The sequence below is a fragment of the Rhinolophus sinicus genome, linkage group LG01, assembly GCF_036562045.2.
Source record: "Rhinolophus sinicus isolate RSC01 linkage group LG01, ASM3656204v1, whole genome shotgun sequence".
NCBI lineage: Eukaryota > Metazoa > Chordata > Mammalia > Chiroptera > Rhinolophidae > Rhinolophus > Rhinolophus sinicus.
The window spans coordinates 431415-451285 of NC_133751.1; the positions used below are offsets into that span (position 1 = coordinate 431415).

Below are 19871 nucleotides of genomic sequence, written 5' to 3' on the forward strand. Positions count from 1 at the left end.
GTCACCCTCCCGAGTGGCTACATGCCCCATGTTCCCTACATCCCCTGTGCCCACTGCACAGGTGCCCCGTTTCTCACCTCTGAAGATGGAGTGTGTCCCCAGCTCCCAGACATTGGCTTAGCTGATGGAATGTGGGCAGAAGGGACGTGTGCAGTGCCTGCCTGGCTTCAGGAGACTCACTTGTCCCCCCTGCCCCTCCGGGGCTTCCAAGCGCCACCTGCGAACCCTTCCCGAGCGGCCTTAGCCCCACAGTGAACCACAGGGCATTAGTGGGGCCAGAGCTGCCTGGAGTCATATGTGCAGCTGCTCTGCCCATCCATGATGTAGTCAGTGCTACCTGTCCCATCTGTGAGCCTCGGGCTGGTCGTTACACAGCAGGAGCTGACTGATATGCGTCCCAACTGAGTGTGTCCTCACACTTTGGGGGTTTTGTCCCAAGAGGTGAAAGATGGGCGTCAGTATAGTGTCATTATCTTTTATATCTGAGGATGACCATCTTTTCGTGTCATTGATGATGTGTTTCCTTTTCTGTGGCCTGTCCATGTCGTCGCCTGGTTTCCTATTGGCGCTTGACTGTCCAATCTTTAATATCCACCAGCCTCCAGCTCCTGCCAGGGACATCTTCCACCTCAGCTGTCCCTGGAATGTCCCTAGCATGGCTGCCTCTGGGCAGGGAGGGTTTAGGGGATCTGGGAGTGTCCCTCACACCTTTACTGTGTATCTTCTGTGTGGTGTGCATTTGTGGCAGCAAACCCACATTCGAGGACTTCTCCATACGAAACACCCGAGGTCACCCTTGCTGCTGTGAGTGAGCAGGTCGATGGGGGTTGCACTTGGAGCCGAGGTGGGGGAACCCCGTTGTCTGATCTGGAATCTACACAGTGTTTGCGCTGACCCCGGCTAGAGCAGACACGCATCACGGAGGCCTCCCACCGGGTGTGTGCCATGCTCCGCGTCATCCCTCAGCTCCTGGCAGCCGTCCCCCACCCTGGGCTTTATGGATGGAGCTGAGGCTGGTGGTGTCGGGCCCAAGCTGGGGTGTGAACCAAGTGCTGGCACCAGCTCTACAGGCTCTGCTCAGTGGCCCCAGGAGGTGTCTAGCTGCTTAGCTCATGTCTCCCCCTTGTCCTTTTATTGTGGGTCCTCTGGGGACTCATGTCACCGTGTGCTGCTCAATCCCCACCCTCCCCCATGACTGAGGCTGGTCCAGTGCTGGGTCCCCTTCCATCTGTCACTCACCAGCTCAGGGACCAGGCAGGTGTCATTGCTGATGATAATGTCCCTGCAGGAGCCTGGGGAGGCCCACAGACACTGACACTTTCCAGCAGGTGGCCTCTGTGGGGCAGGGAGGGAACAGCGGCTTCCTCCACCCTTGCTATTGGTTGACGCTCTGGGCGGCAGGTGGCCACAGGACTGCGAGCCACTATGGGTGAGCAGCGGGTTTTGGCCACTGTCCCTGCCTCTCATCCACCGCTCAGGACTTGGGTGACCTCATGGCCTGTCCAGGGTCAGGTGTGAGGAAGGGAGGCTGGACAGGAGATAAACCACCCAGGGGACAGAGAGCAGGCAGATCAGGGGGCCCTGCCAGCCGGAGCCATGGTGGAGGGTCTGAGGGTGTCCAGTATGTATGAAGTGAAGGGTCCTGTATGAAACCGTCATAGGACCCTAACTCAAATATCACACGTAGCAGGCAGTATGTCTGAGGGTCCCACCAAGGGCAGAGCACACGGGGTTCAGAGTGTAGCCCCGAGAGAGGGTTGGTGCCTTTGCCCTCTGACAAGGTTTGGGGTCCCCCGTGGAGAACTCTGTGGACACCAGTGTGTTGAGCACTCTGGGAGCTGGAGGGAGTCTGGAGCAGAGCCTTCCCAGGGCCTCTGAGGGAGCCTCCAGCCTATGGCACTTGGTTAGGGCAGCCCCAGAAAACTATAAACAGCGCCATCAGAGCTCCTGTCTGTGGGAGCCAGTGGTTTAATTGGGCCCTTCCGAGAGGGTGAGCTTGAAAGACCTGGGAGTCTGAACAAGAAATCACTGAGGTTGCCAGAAAAAAAAAAATCTAGCTATCCACAAGATGTCTTTGTGCAAACCAACAAGAATCCTTTAAAAACGTTAGCCCTGGTTTGAGGCTAAATGGAGACTTCACCAACCAAGTAGCATCGTTTTCAGCTGAAAGCGGACTAGACAGCTGTGGATTCCATGGTTCAGGCTGGGAAAATGAATAAAGGAAACCTCATTAAAATCAGGGCGGGGAAGCCCTGAAAGGGGCGCTCTCACACACACAACCACCCACTGCCATGTGGGGCCCCAGCAGGAAGAAGCTACGGTACCTTGTTCTCCCCAAGAGGGAGAAGCCCACTTCACTACTGAGGCAGGTGGAAGGAAGATTTTCTCCTGGCCCAGCAACAGGCTAGCCAATGAGAGACCACCACACTCAGCCAATGAGAAGCCACCACCACGCTGAACTCTTGCTCTCCTCCAATGGACTTCTGCTCATAACCACCCCTCCCAACTCCCTCCTTTTTCTCTATAATATTAGACTCTCCTTTGTTTTCAGGATTTTCCTATGGTTTGCCCTAGTTTGCGTGTCTGGAATTGCAATTCCTCAGCTATTCCTGAATCAACCCATTTTTGCTGGTAAAATAACTGGCTATTTTAAGGTTGACAAGGCTGTCCAGTCTGTGCACTTGGGGGCAGTGGGCAGCCAGTGCTGGAGGCAGCACCTGTTCCTGCGAGAGGAGGCCCGGCCAGGCACCATCTCCGTGTACAGAGCAAGTGGAGGGGATGGGGTAGGGGGTATGATAAATTCTGGTGGGTGTGTGAATGGTATGAGTCCAGTTGGCCTCTGAAGGTGTCCCTGGCAGGCACAGACACATGGAGGCTGGGGAGCAGGAGGCGATTTGAAGCCTTTATTGGACTGGGGCATGTGTATACAGGGACGTTCAGGGCCTGCTGTCACAGCTCTGCCTGATGGGGGCAGGTGACCCCCACAGGTGAGGCGGAGACCTGGAAGGAAGTCCAGGAGGGCTGGTGGGGTTGTCAGAGAGGCTTTGGAAGGTGCTGAAAGGCAGATGAGAGCCCAGGGAAGGGGCTGGGCTGAAGGAGGCCGAGGGGAAAGAGGGGCCTGTCGATGAGGGTCTGAAGTGTGCCGTGGGAAGCCTCTGGGGTCCAGGGTGGGTGTGGAGGGTAGGATGCTACAGGATAGAGAGGAAGGATGTGGGCATCAGTACCCAGGGCTGCAGGACCCTGGGAAGAGCTGGGATGGAAGGGGGTCCTCTGTTCCTGACCACACCCACACCTGGAGAGATGGAGTTTGCAGCGCACTGGGTCTCTCTCGGTGGGTCCGAGTAGCACCGTGGACAGGAGGGCAGCGCCCGTGGGCTGGGCGGGAGCGGGCGCGGGGGAGGTGCTAGCAGATCCAGCGGATGAACCTGTCGAAGAAGCCGGGCTGAGCCAGGCTGTCGTAGTCCTTCTCGCGGAAGATGGCAGCTGTGTCACCCAGACTGATCTTGGAGAGCACGTCCATGTCCACGTCATCGCCCACAGCCACCACAGCAGGCACCACGTTCTGCTTGCGCATGGAGTGCACCGCCTCCTCCAGGCTGTGGTTGCCCGTGACGCCGTCCGTGAGGAACACGAAGGCCAGCTCAGCATGGCGGCGCGCCCCGGGCCGTGTGCCAAGCACCACCTGGTTGATGGCATGCACGATGCCTGAGCTCACATGTGAGAAGGAGTTGAGGTAGCTCGCGCTCTCCAGCGCCTCATGGATGACCGTCAGGTTGGAGGTCAGCGGGAAGGCCACCTGCTGCTCGTTCGGGCCCCCAAACTGCAGCAGGGCCACACGTGCATTGAGTGGGTCATCGTCCCTGCGTGCCAGTGTCAGCCGCCGGGACACCTCCTCCACGAAGTTCCGGGCCTTGTAGAAGTTCTGCTCCCCCAGCCGCTCGGAGCCGTCCAGCAGGAAGACGATGTCCACTGGCCGCTGTGTGCACTGGGCCACGTACAGCTCTGGGGGGAAATAGGGGCGGTGGGCGGGGGTGACCCATGTGAGCCCCACCCCCGGCCCTGCCCTGGCCAAGTATCATAACCCAGCCAGGCCATTACCCCACTCTGGCCAAGCCCATCTGCCACACTCTGCACCCCATCTCTTTATGGGCCCTGCTCACTGGAGCAACATGGACTGCTGGAGCTTTGGGGGGGCTGCCCCCAAAGTCACCTATTGTTGGGAGCCCTCTTCCCGCTACAGTCCCCGGGGAGGGGTCCAGAGTCCCACCCCGTCTCCTGAGACCATCACCGTCTCTCTTGGCTGTGCTTTCACCAGGAAATGTCCCCAAACCTGAGGGCACAGGGGTTTCTGCCCCGCGAGCACCATTCCTGCCTAGCACCTCTGCCAAGCCCAGCAAAGGCCCTTCACTTGGCCCAAGAACTGGACACCCCCAGAAGGGCCATAGACCGTGGGGAGGGGTTGGGAGAGGGGGGGCAGGGAAGCTGTCATCACATTTGTAATTGTGTAGAAAGACCTCACGAAGACCCCGGCCCTGAAGATCCATGGACGCAAGGACCAACCTGCAGCCGTGACCCTGTCACTCCCCTGTCCCAGAGCTGCCTGGCACTGGCCAGGCCACATCTCTCCTGGCCCTTGGAGTATCAGAAAGAGAAGGGGCCTGTGTCCCCTCTGACTGGACAAGGCTTTGGTGGGCAATAGGCACAGGTGTGGCCAGAACCCTGCGGCAGCCCAGGTGACTCACTGTTACCTGAGGAGATCCTTGCCCCCTTCTGAGCAGTGACCAGCCCTGGACATGACGGACAGCGTGGGGGCAGGGCTGCAGCCAGGACTGAGACTGAGCCTTTGGGGGATGTGGGCACCACACACAGCCTGAAAACCTGCTCCGCACACACGTGGGACCATGGGCTGGGACATGGGCCACCCACCACAGACACTAAAGCCAGGCCCCTCCCTCGAGTCCTTGCCTGAGACCTCAACTCTAACCGCCATGAGGGCTGGGCAGGGACGGGGCTGGTCCTCCTGCTTGCATCCAGCTCCTCAGCCCCATGGGCACCCTGCCTGGACGTGAGCCGGAAAGGACTGTTCACAGCCATGAGCGTGGGGGTTCTGTCAGGAAGGGGTTCCTGATCCACAGCACCAGCACTGAGGGCCTCTGCCCAGGACCTGGGTCCTGGGTGGCGCCTACCTGCCTGGGACCAGCCCCCAGCCAGCAGCAGGTCACCCCAGCACATCACTCGACCAGAGCAAGGTATTTCCATTGTTTTCCAGCTTTTATAGGATGTTGAAGGTGTGCTCAAAACATCTGAAGGACGACCCCCAGGAGTGTCACCATGTGGTGCTGGGGGCCAGCACACAGGACACTTTTCTAAGGAGCTTATTAATGATGTAGCTTATTTTGGTGGCAGTGCAAAGAAAAAACAGCCTTTAGATGCACAGCCAGGACAGCTGAGAGCTCGGCAGGTTCTCCAGGTGCCTTGACTTCTAGTCCTACAAGCAGACAGACATGCAAGAGAGGGGGTTTGGGGCGTTCTCCTGAACACGGTGACTGGGCACAGAGGCCGGAGGCTAAGCCTGGGGTGTTGGGGTGTTTAGGAGGCTCTGCTGTTCCCCTTCGTTCCTTCTGATGACCCCCACCTGTGGCACAGAGTCTGTGCAGCCAGCGTGGGGGTGAGAGCCTGGCCCCAGGAAACAGGAGGGGGCGTAGACTGAAGCAGTGACAGGGACCCAACCCCAGGATGAGGACTCCTCTGAATTAACCCGGCTTCTGGGGGAGCGGGCATGTTTGTGTCTGAGCGTCCTCGAAGCCTTTGAGATGGGGCTCCCTGCCTCTCCCAGGGGCCTGGGGCTGGAGAAAGATGAGTATATGGTGTCTGTAGTCCCTCCCCCAACTGTCAGCCAGCAGTTTTGGCAGCCGGGTTTGACCTAATGGGGGACTTTTACGTCCCCCAGACGCGTGAGACAGCTCAGCTAGACGGGGTGGTGTGGTCACCTGAATACTGTCCTTCCAAAGCGGCCCACGTCCTAATCTGCGAATGTGACCCTCTGTGGTCAAACAGGGCTTTGCGGATGGGACAAAATTACAGACGGAGATGGGAAATTGTCCAGGGTTATCTGTGAGCCCTAAATGCCACCTACGTTCTTATAAGGGAGAAAGAAGTTAGGCTGCAGAAGGGGAGGCCATGCGACCGTGCAGGCAGCTAGCAGCTGGGAGGCAAGAAGGACCCTCCGGGAGCCCCCAGAGGGAGCAGGGCCCTGCTGACACCGGGATCTTGGCATCAGGCCTCCAGACTGAGAGGTTCCTGTTGTCGTCAGCCACCTGTGCCCAGCAGGCACCCAGTGGGGGCAGCTCCAGCCTCTCCGAGCAGTGGCCCTGTGGCTTCAGCAGAGAGCCAGTGTGGTCTCGGGGTCGCCCACAACGTCCCTGTGCACCAGCTTAAAGGTGTCAATGAACAGCTGCACCCAGTCCTGCCGCTCGCCTCCTGTGGCGAATTTGGCCCGCTCGGCGGTGTAGACCAGCACGGCCACCAGCCTGGAGTAGGCGGCCGGGTCCTGCGTGAGCTCCGTGGCGTTTAGCAACTGTTGGATCAGGGGGATGCTCGTGGGAAAGGAGGTGTCTGGGCCCTCTTCCGTGCGGAGGAAGGTGACCAGGGGCTCGCTGCCAGGCCGCGGTCCATCTGCGGGCATCCAGAGAAGGCTTTAAGGGACACAGTCGGCGTGAGCGGGCCTCCTGCCGCCCTCCTTGGGCCTCTCTCCTCTAAGACAAGTTAGGACCAGAGCCAGGAATGGGACTGAGGCTCACGAGGCGTCGGACAGGAGACAGGGAGGCCGCAGCACCCCCACTGGGGCACGGCACAGCGGTGGCACAGCTAAGTGGGGCTTTGGGGATGCACCTCTGGTCCCCACAGACCCTACCGGACTCTAGGATGGCCACTGACCGCTGGAGGCAGTGCCCTGCGATGACCCCAGGCCCTTAAAATGCTCCATGCTGCCGGGAGAAAGGACTGTCTTTGCGGCCCAATCATGGTCCTAGGACCCCTCTCGGAACAGCTGCTTTAAAAGCTTGCAGTTATAAACCCTTCTGTGCCATTTGAGATGTGAGCCTTTCCCAGCCCAGAATGGTCCCCCAAAGACCCAGGAGCAGCAAACACTTGTACCTCTGAAAGATACAAGAAGTCTGTTTCTCCCCTGAGTGAGTGTCAGTCAGCAAACCCCAGGGGCCTCGTCACGTGGGCCCCTCCCCAGGCCCCCTGTGCACCAACCTTTAGAGGTCCCCTGCCTTTGTTTGGGGGAGCTGAGCTCAGCTTACCCTGGACCTCCTCTCTCCTGCAGTAGCGATGTTAGAATAAAATCTGTCTGCCGCCTTTACCTGCAGTCTGGCTTTGTTTCTCTTTGATACCCTGTGGTTCTGACACAATCAAGCCGCCCCCTGGCCTGGTCCAAGCCCAGGCATGGCTGGGCCTCTTGTGGACAAGGCCATTTGGCCCACGAGGTCAGGACCATGCCAGAGCTGGCAGCGTCCACCCAACGTCCTGTTTGTAGCCCTCAAATGCCTAGGAGGACACCCAGCCTGCGGTAGGCCAGAGTCCCCACATGTCACAGCGTGGTCTATAGTGACATCTGTTTTCTTCCTCTCTGGTCACAATGTCTACTTAGAAACTTCTAATCATTTTACAGGAGGAGGAGCTTGTGAGTTTAGCAGGGTGTAGTGAGAAAGGGGCTGTGTCCTGGAGGCTCAGGGGAATCACCATCCTGGGGACCAGTGTGACTCTAACACCAAAACCAAAGGCACCACGAGAAAGGGAACTACAGTCCAAGACCTCTCATGAGCACAGACACAAAAATCACAAAATATTAGCAAATGGAATCCGACAAGACATAAAAAAACTTAAACTCCACGCCCCAGTGGGGTTTATCTCGCTCTGCAAGGCTGATCCAACATTCGAAAGCAGTCAACACAATGCATCACGTCAACAGCCTGAAGAGCCTCGCAAATGAGTCAACAGACGCAGACAAAGCGTCTGACAAAGTGCCACTCACGACAAGGAGTCTTGACGAGGGGCAGAGGGACGGACCTTCCTCAGCCCGCTCAGGAGCAGCTAACATGCAACAACGGTGACACACTGGAAGATTTCCGCTAGAGCAGGGCCGGGCGAGGATGCCAGGCCACTGCTGGCCTGGGCCCAGGGCTGGGGTCTGGTCTGTGTCCTCGAGAGGCCACACTGACCATGGGACCCACCCCGGAGGACTTGGTTAGGGCCCCCTGAGGGCAGGCGCACAGTCTGCAGGCTGCTGGAGTCTCTGTGTGGACCCCAGCCCCCTCGCCTCGGGAGGGCCAACGCTCTCAGGACAGTGTCTCAGCTTTCAGGTTTCCGGTCACCACACACAGCCGTCCCCAGCAGACTTTGGGGACCCCAGGCCCAGGCAGCCTTTGGGATGATCCCAGACCTTGGTCGCAGGTACAACCGTGAGAGCATTTCCTTTTAGTTCTGTCAGAGTAAGAGGGGACCCTTCCCCCTTCTCCACACCTTTCTTCCCTTAGGCCACCGCAGAGCCCCCAGACCTGCCAGGTGACGTGCCGCCGTCCAGTGAGGAGCCTGGCTTCAACAGGGTCTCCGACCTGTGACCTCAGCTGACTGCCAGCAGCCCCGCCCCCTCCACGACGGCCCCACCTCCCGGCAGCCCCGCCCCCTCCCTGAAGGGACAGGCCCAGAGCCCTTCTGCCTGCGGTGGCTCTAGGACCCAGGTGGGAGTGGGCAGGCTCGCCGAGTGGGGCTCTGCCCCAGGCGAACCTGCGTGGGCTATGTGGCCCCAGTCACTGTGCACCTGCTGAGGTGGCAGCACGACGCTCAGAGGAGAGACGACGCCATCTTGCCCTTCCCAGGCCCCCTTGGGACCCCTGGGGACAGTCTCTGTGCGCCCCCAGCGTTCCAGCCGCTCACACAACGCACCACGTGGGGCGGCGGCACCGCCTCCTAAACGCACGCTGGAGTCTGCTCCCAGGGGGAAGACCGACACCGCGCCAAGCGCCGCTCAGTGCCCGTGGGGTCCAAGGGAGCCCATCAGCTGCTCCCAGATCGGTTTAAATTAACCCTTTCGTTTACTGGATCCGGGACTTCCGCAACTGGGGGCCAGGACAGCCCTGGGTGTTTGTCCCTCCCGGGTGAGCCGTGGGGACCACAAGACCCGAGCACCTGGGCGCCCGCAGCACCCCTCCCCACATGTACCAGGTGGGTGGGGGTGGGTGAAGCTCGAGGTGCCAAACCCTGGGCCCCCCAGCTCCCTCTTTAGACACGCTGGGGCCAGGGGTCTGAGACTGATCTGAAGGTTTCTCGCTGGGGAGGGACCGCCACAGCGCACTTTCCTGCAAGGCCCCCAGACCTGGGCAGCCGCTAGTCTGGGGCGGGGCTCGGCAGCGCCCTGCCCTGCGTTACCTGTTTGGCAGGGAAGGTCAGGGCACACGATCTGGGGGTCTAGGAGAGAGGAAAGAAGGCCGGGGTCCTGGTTAGTGTCCGCTGCCCCACACACTCCCAGCCCCGCCCCCCGCCCTGCCCCGCGGGCCCGTCGTGCAGTCTCCTTCCTACTGCAGGGACAAGGGCCTGGTGGCCGCTCACCCGGGCACAGGACGTCCTCCATGTCGTCGATGAACTTCTCGGCCACCAGGTCAGAGAAGAGCGTCATGTTGCGCACCTGCTGGGGCTTGTCGCAGGCGATGGAGTTGAGGTTCTCGCTTTCGTGCTTCTCGTGGAACATGTCCCCGATGCCGATGGCTGTCACGGTGACCTCGTGGTTACACAGCGCCCGCAGGTTCAGGTCGTCATCCCGAGGGTCGTGGCGGCCGTCAGTGATGACCACCGCAAACACGCGGGTCTTCTTCCGCCGGCTCTCCTTGATGAGCTGGTTGTAGGCGAACTTGAGGGCCGAGGGCGTCCAGGTGCCGCCTGCGATCCACTCGAGGTTCTTGACGGCCTCCTTGAAGCTGGACAGCGAGTCGATGCGCTCATCGTCCAGCTGGATGGCCTCGAAGGTGCCCTCGTGGCTGTACTGCACGACACCTACGCGGGTCCCTGTGGGGCCAGTCGTGGGTATGAGGGGGCTGGCCCTGTGCCCGCTGTCACCACCCACACTCGCCACCCTCAAGTGGGGGCCTTGGGACCCTTGGCAATGCTAACGTCCCTCCCTTGCATTTCTGTCCATCCTCGGATTCCTGGAACCAGGTCTCAGGGCCTGCTGGCCACCCGCCCTGGCCCCTGTGGGCACAGCTGACCCGTCTCGGACTTGGGGTCCTTGGCGATGGCCCCCAGCCTGTTGACCACGTTGATGACGAAGTTCTTCTCCAGCGTGAAGTTGGTGTAGCCTATGCTCTCGGAGCTGTCGATGACAAACACCACATCCAGGGCACCGCACCGCTTCTCGCAGTCTGTAGGCGGGGTAAGGGCACCAGCTGTGTGCACTCACCACAGCTGCACACCCCCCAGACCTCAGGGGCACACAGCCAGGGGCATGGCTGAGAACCGTGTCTGCAACAGGGAGGGCGGGACTCGGAGGATGACCCCGACCCCTGGATGACAGCACCCGAGGACACAGTGTCCTGGCCCGGGGGCAGCCATGCTCCACTGCCATGTGGGAGCCAAGACTCACCACAGCACCCGCACGTCTCCCGTACGTAGGTCATGACATCGCACTCCTGCAACAGAGGTCAGCCCGGCCAGCACAGTGAACCCGGGAGGGGTCGAAGGGCGCTCCTGTGGGGAACCTGCAGCCCTGCTCCCCTTGCCTCAGACTTCAGCCTCTGACCTCACCCTCTGACCTTGGCATGCTCCCCTTGCTCCGACCTCAGTCTCTGATCTTGCCCTCTGACCTCGCCCTCTGACATTGCCCTCTGAACTCGCGTTTCGATTTTAGGAGGGAGGACACTGACTCCATCCCCTACTGACACCTACCGTGAGGCCAGGGTCTCCAGGGGGGCCGGGCTCTCCCTGCAGGAGGAAGGACCATAGTGAGAGGTGACTACTGTCACAGCTGAGGCTGGGCAGGGTCCCCGCCCCCTCCATGTCCCCAACCCTGGACACTGACTCCATGCTTCCACCACGGGCACAGACCTGTGGTTCGGGGTGTGTGTTAGCCGGGGTGGCCCAGGGACCGGCAACTGACCTACCTCAGGTCCTGGGGCTCCTCTTGGCCCCCGAGGGCCTGGCTCACCAGGGGGACCAGGATCTGCCTGAGAAGAAAAAGGGAAGGGGGGCTCAGCAAACACCCTGGGTGGTCCCTGCACACCGCCCTGGGCTGTGGGGATGAGGAGGCTGGAGGAAGGAGAAGGAGGAGGGAGGAGGAGGAGGAGGGATGAGAGGGAGGAGGGAGGCGGGACACGGAGTGGACACTCACAGGCTCGCCTTTCTCTCCTTTCGGCCCAGGTGCTCCTTTCACCCCGAAGTCGCCTCTGCCCCCCTGGGACACAGGACACATGTGAGCCCCCGGGAGGGAACGTCTTTGGGAGAGCTCTGATGCCCCCTCCCAGCCTTCCAAAACCCCCCCGTGAGTCAGCTGGGACAGATGTGCTTTGGCTGGAGAGCCTGGGCCTGCTGTTGGGGTTGGTTAGATGGTAACAGCTCAGGGCCCTTCAGGTGGCCGTGGTTTTCGGTTAGAGGGAGACCAGTGCTGGGCGCCACCAGCACACTCAGCGCTCAGCTGGGGGCAGCTGCTGCTGGCCCAGCGGGAGGTGAGGGGATGTGGCGTTCCCACCTGGGGAGTAGGGCACAGACCACCCCAGGTGGGTGCAGAGGGGCCCCTCATACCTCGGGGCCACGCGGTCCTGGCTCGCCTTTCTCTCCCTGGGAAGCAAGCACAGGTAGGGTTAGTCAGCACAGATCCCCGAGAGCAGACACGCTGACCCCTAGGGCATAGCTGGGGACCTGAAGGTTTTCTGCAGCCCCCGCCCTTCCCTCACGGGGGTGGGGGGTGGGGGGGTGGGGGGGGTAGGGTGGGGTGGGGGTGTGGGGGTGTGGGGTGTGGTCTCAGTTACAATAATCTGGGTGAATGCCACCTGCACTGTGTCTGAGACAATTCCTAGGGAACCTGTGTCTGCACCCAACATGTGACCCCCCCCGCCCCTTCGTCCCGTCTCCCAGGACAATGCCCGCCCCTCCCTCCATCCCATGCCAGGACTTACGGGTGTGCCTCGGGGTCCTGGGTAGCTGAACCCAGGCCTGCCAGGGTCTCCCTGGAAGAGGGGAGAGAGAGAGTCGGTCACGAAGGTCCAGTGGGAAACGTGAGTGGTCAGCATGGTCTGAAGGTGGTGGGGCCCGGCCTTGGGGAGGCGTGCCATCCCCCAGGTGAGAACAGGAGCTCTATCAGGTCTCCTGACGTTCCCCCAACCCCCAGGCGAGGGGAGGGCGTACCTTGGGGCCAGGCTGTCCCGAGTCTCCACGGGGACCAGCATCACCGGGGTCTCCCCGAGATCCCTGAGGTCAGAGAAAGCAGGGAGTTGGTAGACTGACCGTGTCCAGCTCTGACCACCAGGAACACTGCCTTGCTGCCCCTCTTCCACATGCCCCCTCCTGGCTCCCAGGCCCCACCAGGTAAAGCTGGACCCCTCAGGGCAGGACCCCTCTGAGGTGCATGGGGACCCTTGGTCCCTGTCCCACTGCCTGAGTTTGCCAATGGGGACAGTGTCCTGACCAAGGACAGGAGGACCCAAGTGGCAGTACAGGGGCCTGAGCCGCAGGGCCACAGGGCCCTCCCAGATGTCCTGCTACTGACCTGCTTCCCGGGCTCCCCGAGAGCCCCCTGGGGACCTCTGGGTCCAGGCAGGCCTCGGTCTCCCTGCAGAGAAAGGGGACAAGGGCAGCTCTGAGAGCCTGTGGTCAACATGGGGACGTCGCAGGGTGGGGGGGCCTGCTGCCCTCCAGCAGGTCCTGGGCGTGGCCTTGGTCCTCAGCCCTGAGCACAGTGCACCCCACTTTCCCCCTGCAGGGCCCGCAGCAGGAGAAGGGCTGGGAGGGGCAGGGGGTCCCAGGTGCAACCCTGTCCTGCCAGGGAGCTGGGTGCTGCCTGCCACTTGCTTACCTTAGCTCCTTTGCCACCAACCTCCCCGGCCAGGCCCCGGGGCCCCTCGGGGCCAGGGTCCCCCTGTGAGAAGAGAGGCCCAGTTAGTCTGGAGTGTGTGTGTGGGAGGTGAGGAAGAACACAGAACTCCCTAGCAGGGAGGACCCCAGATTGAGGAGGGTGACACTGGAAGCAGCCCTGCCCGCTTGGTCTCATGCAGCCTGGCAGGGACCCCACCCATTTCCAGAGGAGGGAGCCCCTGCTTCCAGCTCCTCACCCACATCTCCCGGGGAGCTCTGACGTTGCCCCAAAGGCACAGACCCCTTCACGGCTACAGGCCATGTGTGCCAGGGCGGGGGCCTGTGCAGCTGTGCACAGCACACGTGGGACTGGCCAAGCCCCCTGAGGTTCCTCGGCAGGTGCACCCCCACGGGCTGTGCGGCCTTTGTTCTTCCTTGTCCCTGGGACCCTTGGCGCCAGGGTGGGGATGCTGTGTGGGACCCACAGGGACCCATGTGCAGAGGTGAACACTCACCTTCTCGCCTTTGGGGCCCTCGCTGCCCGGGCTGCCCTTGGTTCCGGGGTCTCCCCTGCGCCCCTGTGGAGAGTGGGTGTGTGGGTGGGGGCCACACAGGGACCCCTCACTCGGCTCTCCCCATGAGGACTCTGGCTTTGGGGCCTGAGGGCCCCTGCACTTGGCCTCAGCACAGACCCTCATCCTCTGCAGGTTGGTTTGGTCCCAGCCCAGGATTTAGGAAATGTTGGCAGAGCCCCTGCTCAGCAGGCAGGCTGGATGAAGCCTTAGTTGACATGACGGGGACCTGGCCTGGCCCTGCTCAGCACGGTCACTCAGCTCACTTCTGGGCCAGGCCAGGAGGATCGGCCCCGAGGTGGGACACCCCTGGGCGGGTGGGGTGGGCTGGGAACGCTGTTTGGGACCCCACAGAGTGTGTGCGGGCTGCGTTCAGCCCTCGGGAGGGCAGGAGGGTGACGCGGTGCCACTTCACAGGCACTGAGCATCCAGCAGGGATATGGCCCAGCCCTTCCCCTGCTGCAGTGGGGTCATGGAGGCACCCTGGGGACGCCTCAGGCTCAAAGGGGCCCGGGTCAGGGCAGCAGCCAGGAGGGGCCAGGCAGGCGGGTGGGAGGGGTGCGAACTCACGGTCTCGCCTTTGGGTCCTCGGGGCCCAGGCCCGCCTTTGGCTCCTTTCACACCAGAGCTTCCTGGGGCTCCGTTGTTGCCTTGATAGCCCTGTGGGGAAGGGACAGCTCAGCCAGGCGGCAGCACCTGGGCCACACTCGGGCAGGTGGGACCGTGTTTGCCTCAGGGAGTGGGCGCCCCGGCACATGGCAATGGGACAGAGAGGCTGGTGGCCTGCTCAGGGCAGGGGGCCGGTGAGGGGGCCTGTCGTCCCTCTGGCCCCCTCTGTGGGCACCACCGGTGTGTGGCTGGGGTGGGACTTCAGGGGCACTTGCCTTGCTCCCCTTGGCCCCGTTGTCTCCTGGGGGTCCTCTGCGTCCTGGGCGGCCAGCATCCCCCTGGAAGGGTTGGGAGAGGTCAGCCTCATGTTCCTCAGATGCCAGTCGTGGGACAGGATCCTGTTGGGGCCCCCACCCCCTCTGCAGAGCACATTTCTGGGGGCAGGCCCTGGGCAGCCACACAGATGAATTAATCAGACACTCCCGTCTGATGCTGGCTTCTCGTGGGGGTAGGGGGAGGGCAGGGAAGGCTGCTCTTCCTGTCCCCCCAGTGTTCTGGGTAGCCAGGGGAGTGACGCAGGCAGGCAAAGTGACACTTCACGTGGCCTAAGAGGCAGTAACCACACAGGCACCTGAGAGCCTGGTGCAGAGTTAGACCCCAGCTGGTGAAGCCCCGGGCAGGACAACCATAGGCCCCCTGCCCATGACAGGGACTGGTCCTCTCCTGTCCTTCCCGGCCCAGCGGCCTCCCCCAGAGGCGGGGCGCTACAGCAGGGCGCAGGCACCGGCAGGGTGGTGACCCAGCTCTGCTCTGGCCGCTGCCACCTTGGTCCGGCCACCTACCTTGGCTCCTTGGTCTCCTGGCTCCCCAGGGCTGCCTGCATCCCCTGGATAGCCATCGGGGCCCTGCAAGAGAAGAGGGGAGGGCTGCACTCGGGGTCTCCCCATAAGCCCAGGGCCAGCTGACATGGGGAGGGTAACCAGCCCCCATTTTCTGGACTGGACACTCCACCCTGTTCTCAGCGGCCTGGACCCACTGGGCCTGGGTGGGAAGACCAGACAAGCTCAGCGCTGAGCCCTTCAGGACTCTGGGAAGCAGCCACCCTTAACAGGACCCACGTGCCCCCAAGGCCATTTTGTCCTCTTGTGACTTCAGCCCTGGTTGAACCCTGGCGGGGGTCAGGGACAGGCAGAGCAGGGCTGCAGGCAGTGTCCATGCTCAGGGACTCCAGCTTTCCCTGCCCCACCTAGGGTCCGGTGCCTCCAGAACCAGGGGTTTAACGTGGGAGGAGCCGAGGCTGCACTTACCCGACTCCCGGGGTCTCCCTTGCAGCCAGGAGGTCCGATGCGCCCCAGCTTGCCCTGAAGGAGAACAGGGAGCAGAAATGTGTCAGCGGCGAGATGTGGGGATGATGAGCCCCAGTGACGAGGGTGAAAGGCGGGCCCAGCGCATGCCGGCCTCTGTGCACCAGGCACGCGGCCTGTGACCCTGTCTTTCAATGGCTTGACTGTCATGGCGACACCTTTGTGGAGGTGGGACAGTCCCTGGTTTCAGCTGGGAGCATGAGTGTCTAGAGTGCCCCCCACATGTGTGCATGTGTGTGTGCACGTGCAGGCATGTGCACCTGTGATGTGCCTGCACATGTCTGTGAAATGCCAGTCAGGCTCAGCTGGGTTCTGCAGGGCAGGCTGGGGAGTTCCTGCAGGGCTGGGCCGTGGTTCTCAGAAGCAAATGTCCATCCTGCTCTTGCAATGTCCTTATTTGTCTTGTGTCCCCTGGACAAGTGCAAACTGGGACTGCCCAAGCCACAGGTTGTGGGCAGTAGCCAGTGTGCCCAGAGGCCAGCCTCAGGGAAGGACCCGAGCGTCAGAGGAGGTTCTGCTCACTCCTGTGGCATCTGAGATGCTGCCCACTGCCCTCCCGCCCCACCCGTGACACGCCTGAGGGCACTCTACCTTCTGTCCGTCAGTCCCATTCTTGCCAGCCAGGCCACCGGCACCCTGGAGGGAGAAGGAAAAGAGAACGCCATCAGCCCCGATTGCCACCCCCTTGGAGCAGCCGGAAGGTGGGATGCCCAGCCCGCCTGGCCCACCACCCCACTTACCTTCCTCCCATCGGCTCCAAATTCTCCCTGCGCAGAAGGAAAATGAGGCCATTAGCTCAGGTCTCCAGCATCACACACCCCACCCGTTAGGGACCCACATCTGCCCTCAGCCGAACACGAGGCCAGAGGGTCCCCAGAACAAGACCACCCGGGCACCAGGCCGTGGCGTGCCCCCAGCAGGGACCACAGGCTCACTGAGGACACGGGGAGGGGCTGGGAGGTCTGGCTGCTCAGTCAGAATCTCACCTTCTCTCCTTTGAAACCAGGAACACCCTGAGGTCGGAGGAAAGAAAAGCCATTAGGATGGGTGTGTGCAGGAGCCAGAAGGCAGCCATCAGAGCGGGTGGTGGTCACCAGTCTCAGGTGGAAGGGCATGACTGGGGCTCAGGCTAGTCACTTGGTTTGGGGACAACATTTAAAATATTGAGGTGCTTCACTTCCTTGGATTGGAGCAGGAAGGGTGGGCTGACGCCGTGGGCCGGCCCCACATGGAGCCAGGTAGCCCTTGGCTTGTCCCCATGTCCCCAGCCACTGGGGCAGGGCTCAGGGCAACTTGCCTTGGGTCCTGGGAATCCGATGGGGCCTTCGATGCCTGGATCCCCCTGTGGAAGAAGAAGAGAGGGCCGTGGGTGTAACCCCAGTCTTGGGGACGGGCCGCTGGATGGGGTGGGAGGACCCTCACCTGTCGTCCCTTCTGTCCAGGCTCTCCAGGTTCACCCATGTTGCCCTTGGCACCCTAAAAGCAAACAAAAAGATAAACTGAGGCAAGGAGAGGTTGGTGGGCCACCAGGGACCCTGTCACGGAGTCAGTGTGGCCAAGGCTTCTGGTCCCTCCCAGGTGACGATGGCAATGCCACATCAGGATGTCCCAGAGTCAGGTCAGCTGCCCTGCGTCAGACCAGGGCCCGTTTTGACCCCATTTCTCTGAGCTCTGACAGCCCAGGGTGGACACCCACTGAGGCCCCTCTGCAGTGGCTCACTCCCAGCCTGGGCGGCGCCCACCCTCAAACCGAGACACCAACTCCTCTAGACGCGGGGTGGGGGCACCTAAGTAGCATGTCCAGATCAGGACTTTAGGAAACGATCGAGAGGTCACGCTTCCTAGAATTAAAGTTTCAAATGCATCTATTTATTAATATACTTCCAATTTCAGTGCAGAAGCGCAGAGAAGAGGGGAGGTGGGAGAGGGTGGTCAGAGGAGAGAGCAGGGAGGGTTGGGGGCAGGAAGAGGAGAAGGAAAGGCAAGGAGAGCACAGAACACAACGCAGGTGGGTGGGCAGAGGCTTCTGAAGCTGCTGTGCCTGTTTTGGGGTTCCCTCTGTGTGCACCCCAAGCTCACTGCCGCTCCGATGCTGTCAGCGACCCCCACCCAGGACGACCAGTCACCGCCCTGCAGGGAGGGGACAGCTAGCTGCTCAGGTAGCAGATTTGTTCCTGGACTGTGGCAGGTGGCTCTGTCCCAGGACAGGGGAGATCAGGGTGGCTGTGGGAGCGCCTGGCCAGCGGCCTTGCAGACCTGCGTCTAGGTAGCTAACTTCCGAGTTCAGAAGGAAGAAAATAGGAAGCTACTTGGCAGAAACTTTCTCTGTAACAGTGTTTCAAACTCTGTCTCGCCTCCTCAGAGGTGAGGTTCTGTCCCGTCTGCCTTTCTCCATAATGTTCTACATGAATTATGGCGTTTCTGATACTCTGGTATGAATTTTGGAACGATTTCATTTTGTACAGGTCTGTTAGGAAAATGCAGGGCAACCAGACCCCTTAACCGTCTTGTTTAACAAGCGACCGAAGTGGTCTTTGTATGAATTCACATCACTAACAGTAACATCCTCCACATTTTGTTGACGTACTTGACCTGCTTGTTTATTTTTCAAGAGTATTTTAAAGATTTTTGTTAAAAACTATAGCTAACATACAATATTATATCAGTTTCAGGGGCACACCATAGTTATTCAGCACTTATAGACCTAAAGAAGTGATCACCATGGTAAGTCCAGCAACCAGCTGACACTGTCCCAGCTGTCACCATATTATGGACTGTATTCCCTATGCTGTACTTTACATCCCCATGACTTGCCAGTTTTATACCTGAAAAGTGGACCTCGTATTCCCCTCCCCCCTTCCTCCCTTTTTAATTTTTCAATTACAGTTAACATTCGATATTATTATGTAGTAACTCCAGATGTATAGCATACATCAGTGGTTAGGTGTTTATATAATTTAAAAAGTGATCCCCCTGACTAGTACCCACCTGCACGATACATAGTTATTACCGTATTAATGACTATATTCCCTATGCTTCACTTTACATCCCCCTGACTATTCTGTAACTACCAATCTGTACTTCTTAATCCCCTCACCTTTCTCACCCTGCCCCAAACCCCTCCTGTGACCCTGACAAATCCAGTTCCCATCTGACACCACACAGTCATTACAATATTATTGACTATGTTCCTTATGCTGTACTCTACATCCCCATGACTACTGTGTAACTACTAATTTGTATTTCTTAATCCCGTCCCCTTTTTCACTCAGCCCCCCAATCCCCTCCCAATGGGCAACCATCAAAATATTTTCTGTATCTATGAGTGTGTTTCTGTTTTGTTTATTTTGTTCTTAGATGCCACATATAAGCGAAATCATATGGCATCTGTCTTTCTCTGTCTGATATACTCCACTCAGCACAATACCCTCCAGGTCCATCCATGCTGCCACAGATGGTAAGAACCCATTCCCTTCCCTGGCTGAGCAATATGCCATTGTATGTATGTACCACCTCCTATTTACCAATTTTTCCATAGACAGACACCAGGCTGCCTCCACATCTTGGCCATTGTAAACAATGCTGCAATGAACATATGGATGCCCACGTCCCTTCAAAGTAGCATTTTGGGTTTCTTTGGATAATTATCCAGAAGTGGGATTGCTGGGTCCTTCTTAGTCTCTTGTTATAGCCTTTGTTTTAAAGTCTGTTTTGTCTGGTATAAGTATTGCTACCCCAGGTTCTTTTTTTTTTCTTTTTTCCATTTCCATTTTCACGAAATATCTTTTTCCATCCTTTTACTTCTGTCTGTGTGTATCTTTCAATCTGAAGTGAGTCTCTTGTAGGCAGCATATGTAAGGGTTTTGTTTTCTTATCCACTCAGCCCTCCTATGTCTTTTGAGTGGAGCATTTAATCCATTTACATGGAAAGTAATTGTTGATAGATATGCAGCTATTGTCACTTTATTATTCATACTTTTGATATTTTTTTTCCTTTTCAAAAAAGTCCCTCTAACATTCCTTGTAATACTGGTTTGGTGGTGATGAACTCCTTTAGCTTTTCTTCTCTGGGAAGTTCTTTATCTCTCCTTTGATTTTAAATCATAGCTTTGCTGGGTGGAGTAATCTTGGTTGTAGGTCCTTGCTTTTCTTCACCGAATATTTTCAGCGAATCCCTTCTGGCCTGCAAAGTTTTTGTTGACAAATCAACTGACAATCTTATGGGGGTTACTTTTAAGTTACTGGTTACTTTTCTCTTGCTGCT

The 19871-nt window shown here is 59.4% G+C and overlaps 1 protein-coding gene across 2 annotated transcripts in view; it reads right to left on the bottom strand.

The window, feature by feature from the left end:
- Positions 1-2889: 2889 nt before the first annotated feature.
- Positions 2890-19871, bottom strand: part of COL6A2 (collagen type VI alpha 2 chain) — a 33512-nt gene continuing 16530 nt past the window's right edge. Inside the window, exons 6-28 of one of the 2 annotated variants that reach the window (XM_019717583.2) lie at positions 17030-17083; positions 16905-16949; positions 16594-16620; positions 16348-16374; positions 16199-16243; positions 15551-15604; positions 15086-15148; positions 14519-14581; positions 14205-14294; positions 13578-13640; positions 13064-13126; positions 12758-12820; positions 12397-12459; positions 12168-12218; positions 11794-11829; positions 11384-11446; positions 11157-11219; positions 10942-10977; positions 10640-10685; positions 10266-10418; positions 9613-10065; positions 9433-9471; positions 2890-4002 (exon numbers count right to left, since the gene is read on the bottom strand). In XM_019717583.2, coding sequence (XP_019573142.2) covers positions 3404-4002; positions 9433-9471; positions 9613-10065; positions 10266-10418; positions 10640-10685; positions 10942-10977; positions 11157-11219; positions 11384-11446; positions 11794-11829; positions 12168-12218; positions 12397-12459; positions 12758-12820; positions 13064-13126; positions 13578-13640; positions 14205-14294; positions 14519-14581; positions 15086-15148; positions 15551-15604; positions 16199-16243; positions 16348-16374; positions 16594-16620; positions 16905-16949; positions 17030-17083 — 2259 coding nt within the window. In that variant the 3' untranslated portion in view covers positions 2890-3403. Of the gene's footprint in view, positions 4003-5258; positions 6676-9432; positions 9472-9612; positions 10066-10265; positions 10419-10639; positions 10686-10941; positions 10978-11156; positions 11220-11383; positions 11447-11793; positions 11830-12167; positions 12219-12396; positions 12460-12757; positions 12821-13063; positions 13127-13577; positions 13641-14204; positions 14295-14518; positions 14582-15085; positions 15149-15550; positions 15605-16198; positions 16244-16347; positions 16375-16593; positions 16621-16904; positions 16950-17029; positions 17084-19871 lie in introns of those variants that run through there. The other variant, XM_019717582.2, reaches the window with a different exon arrangement.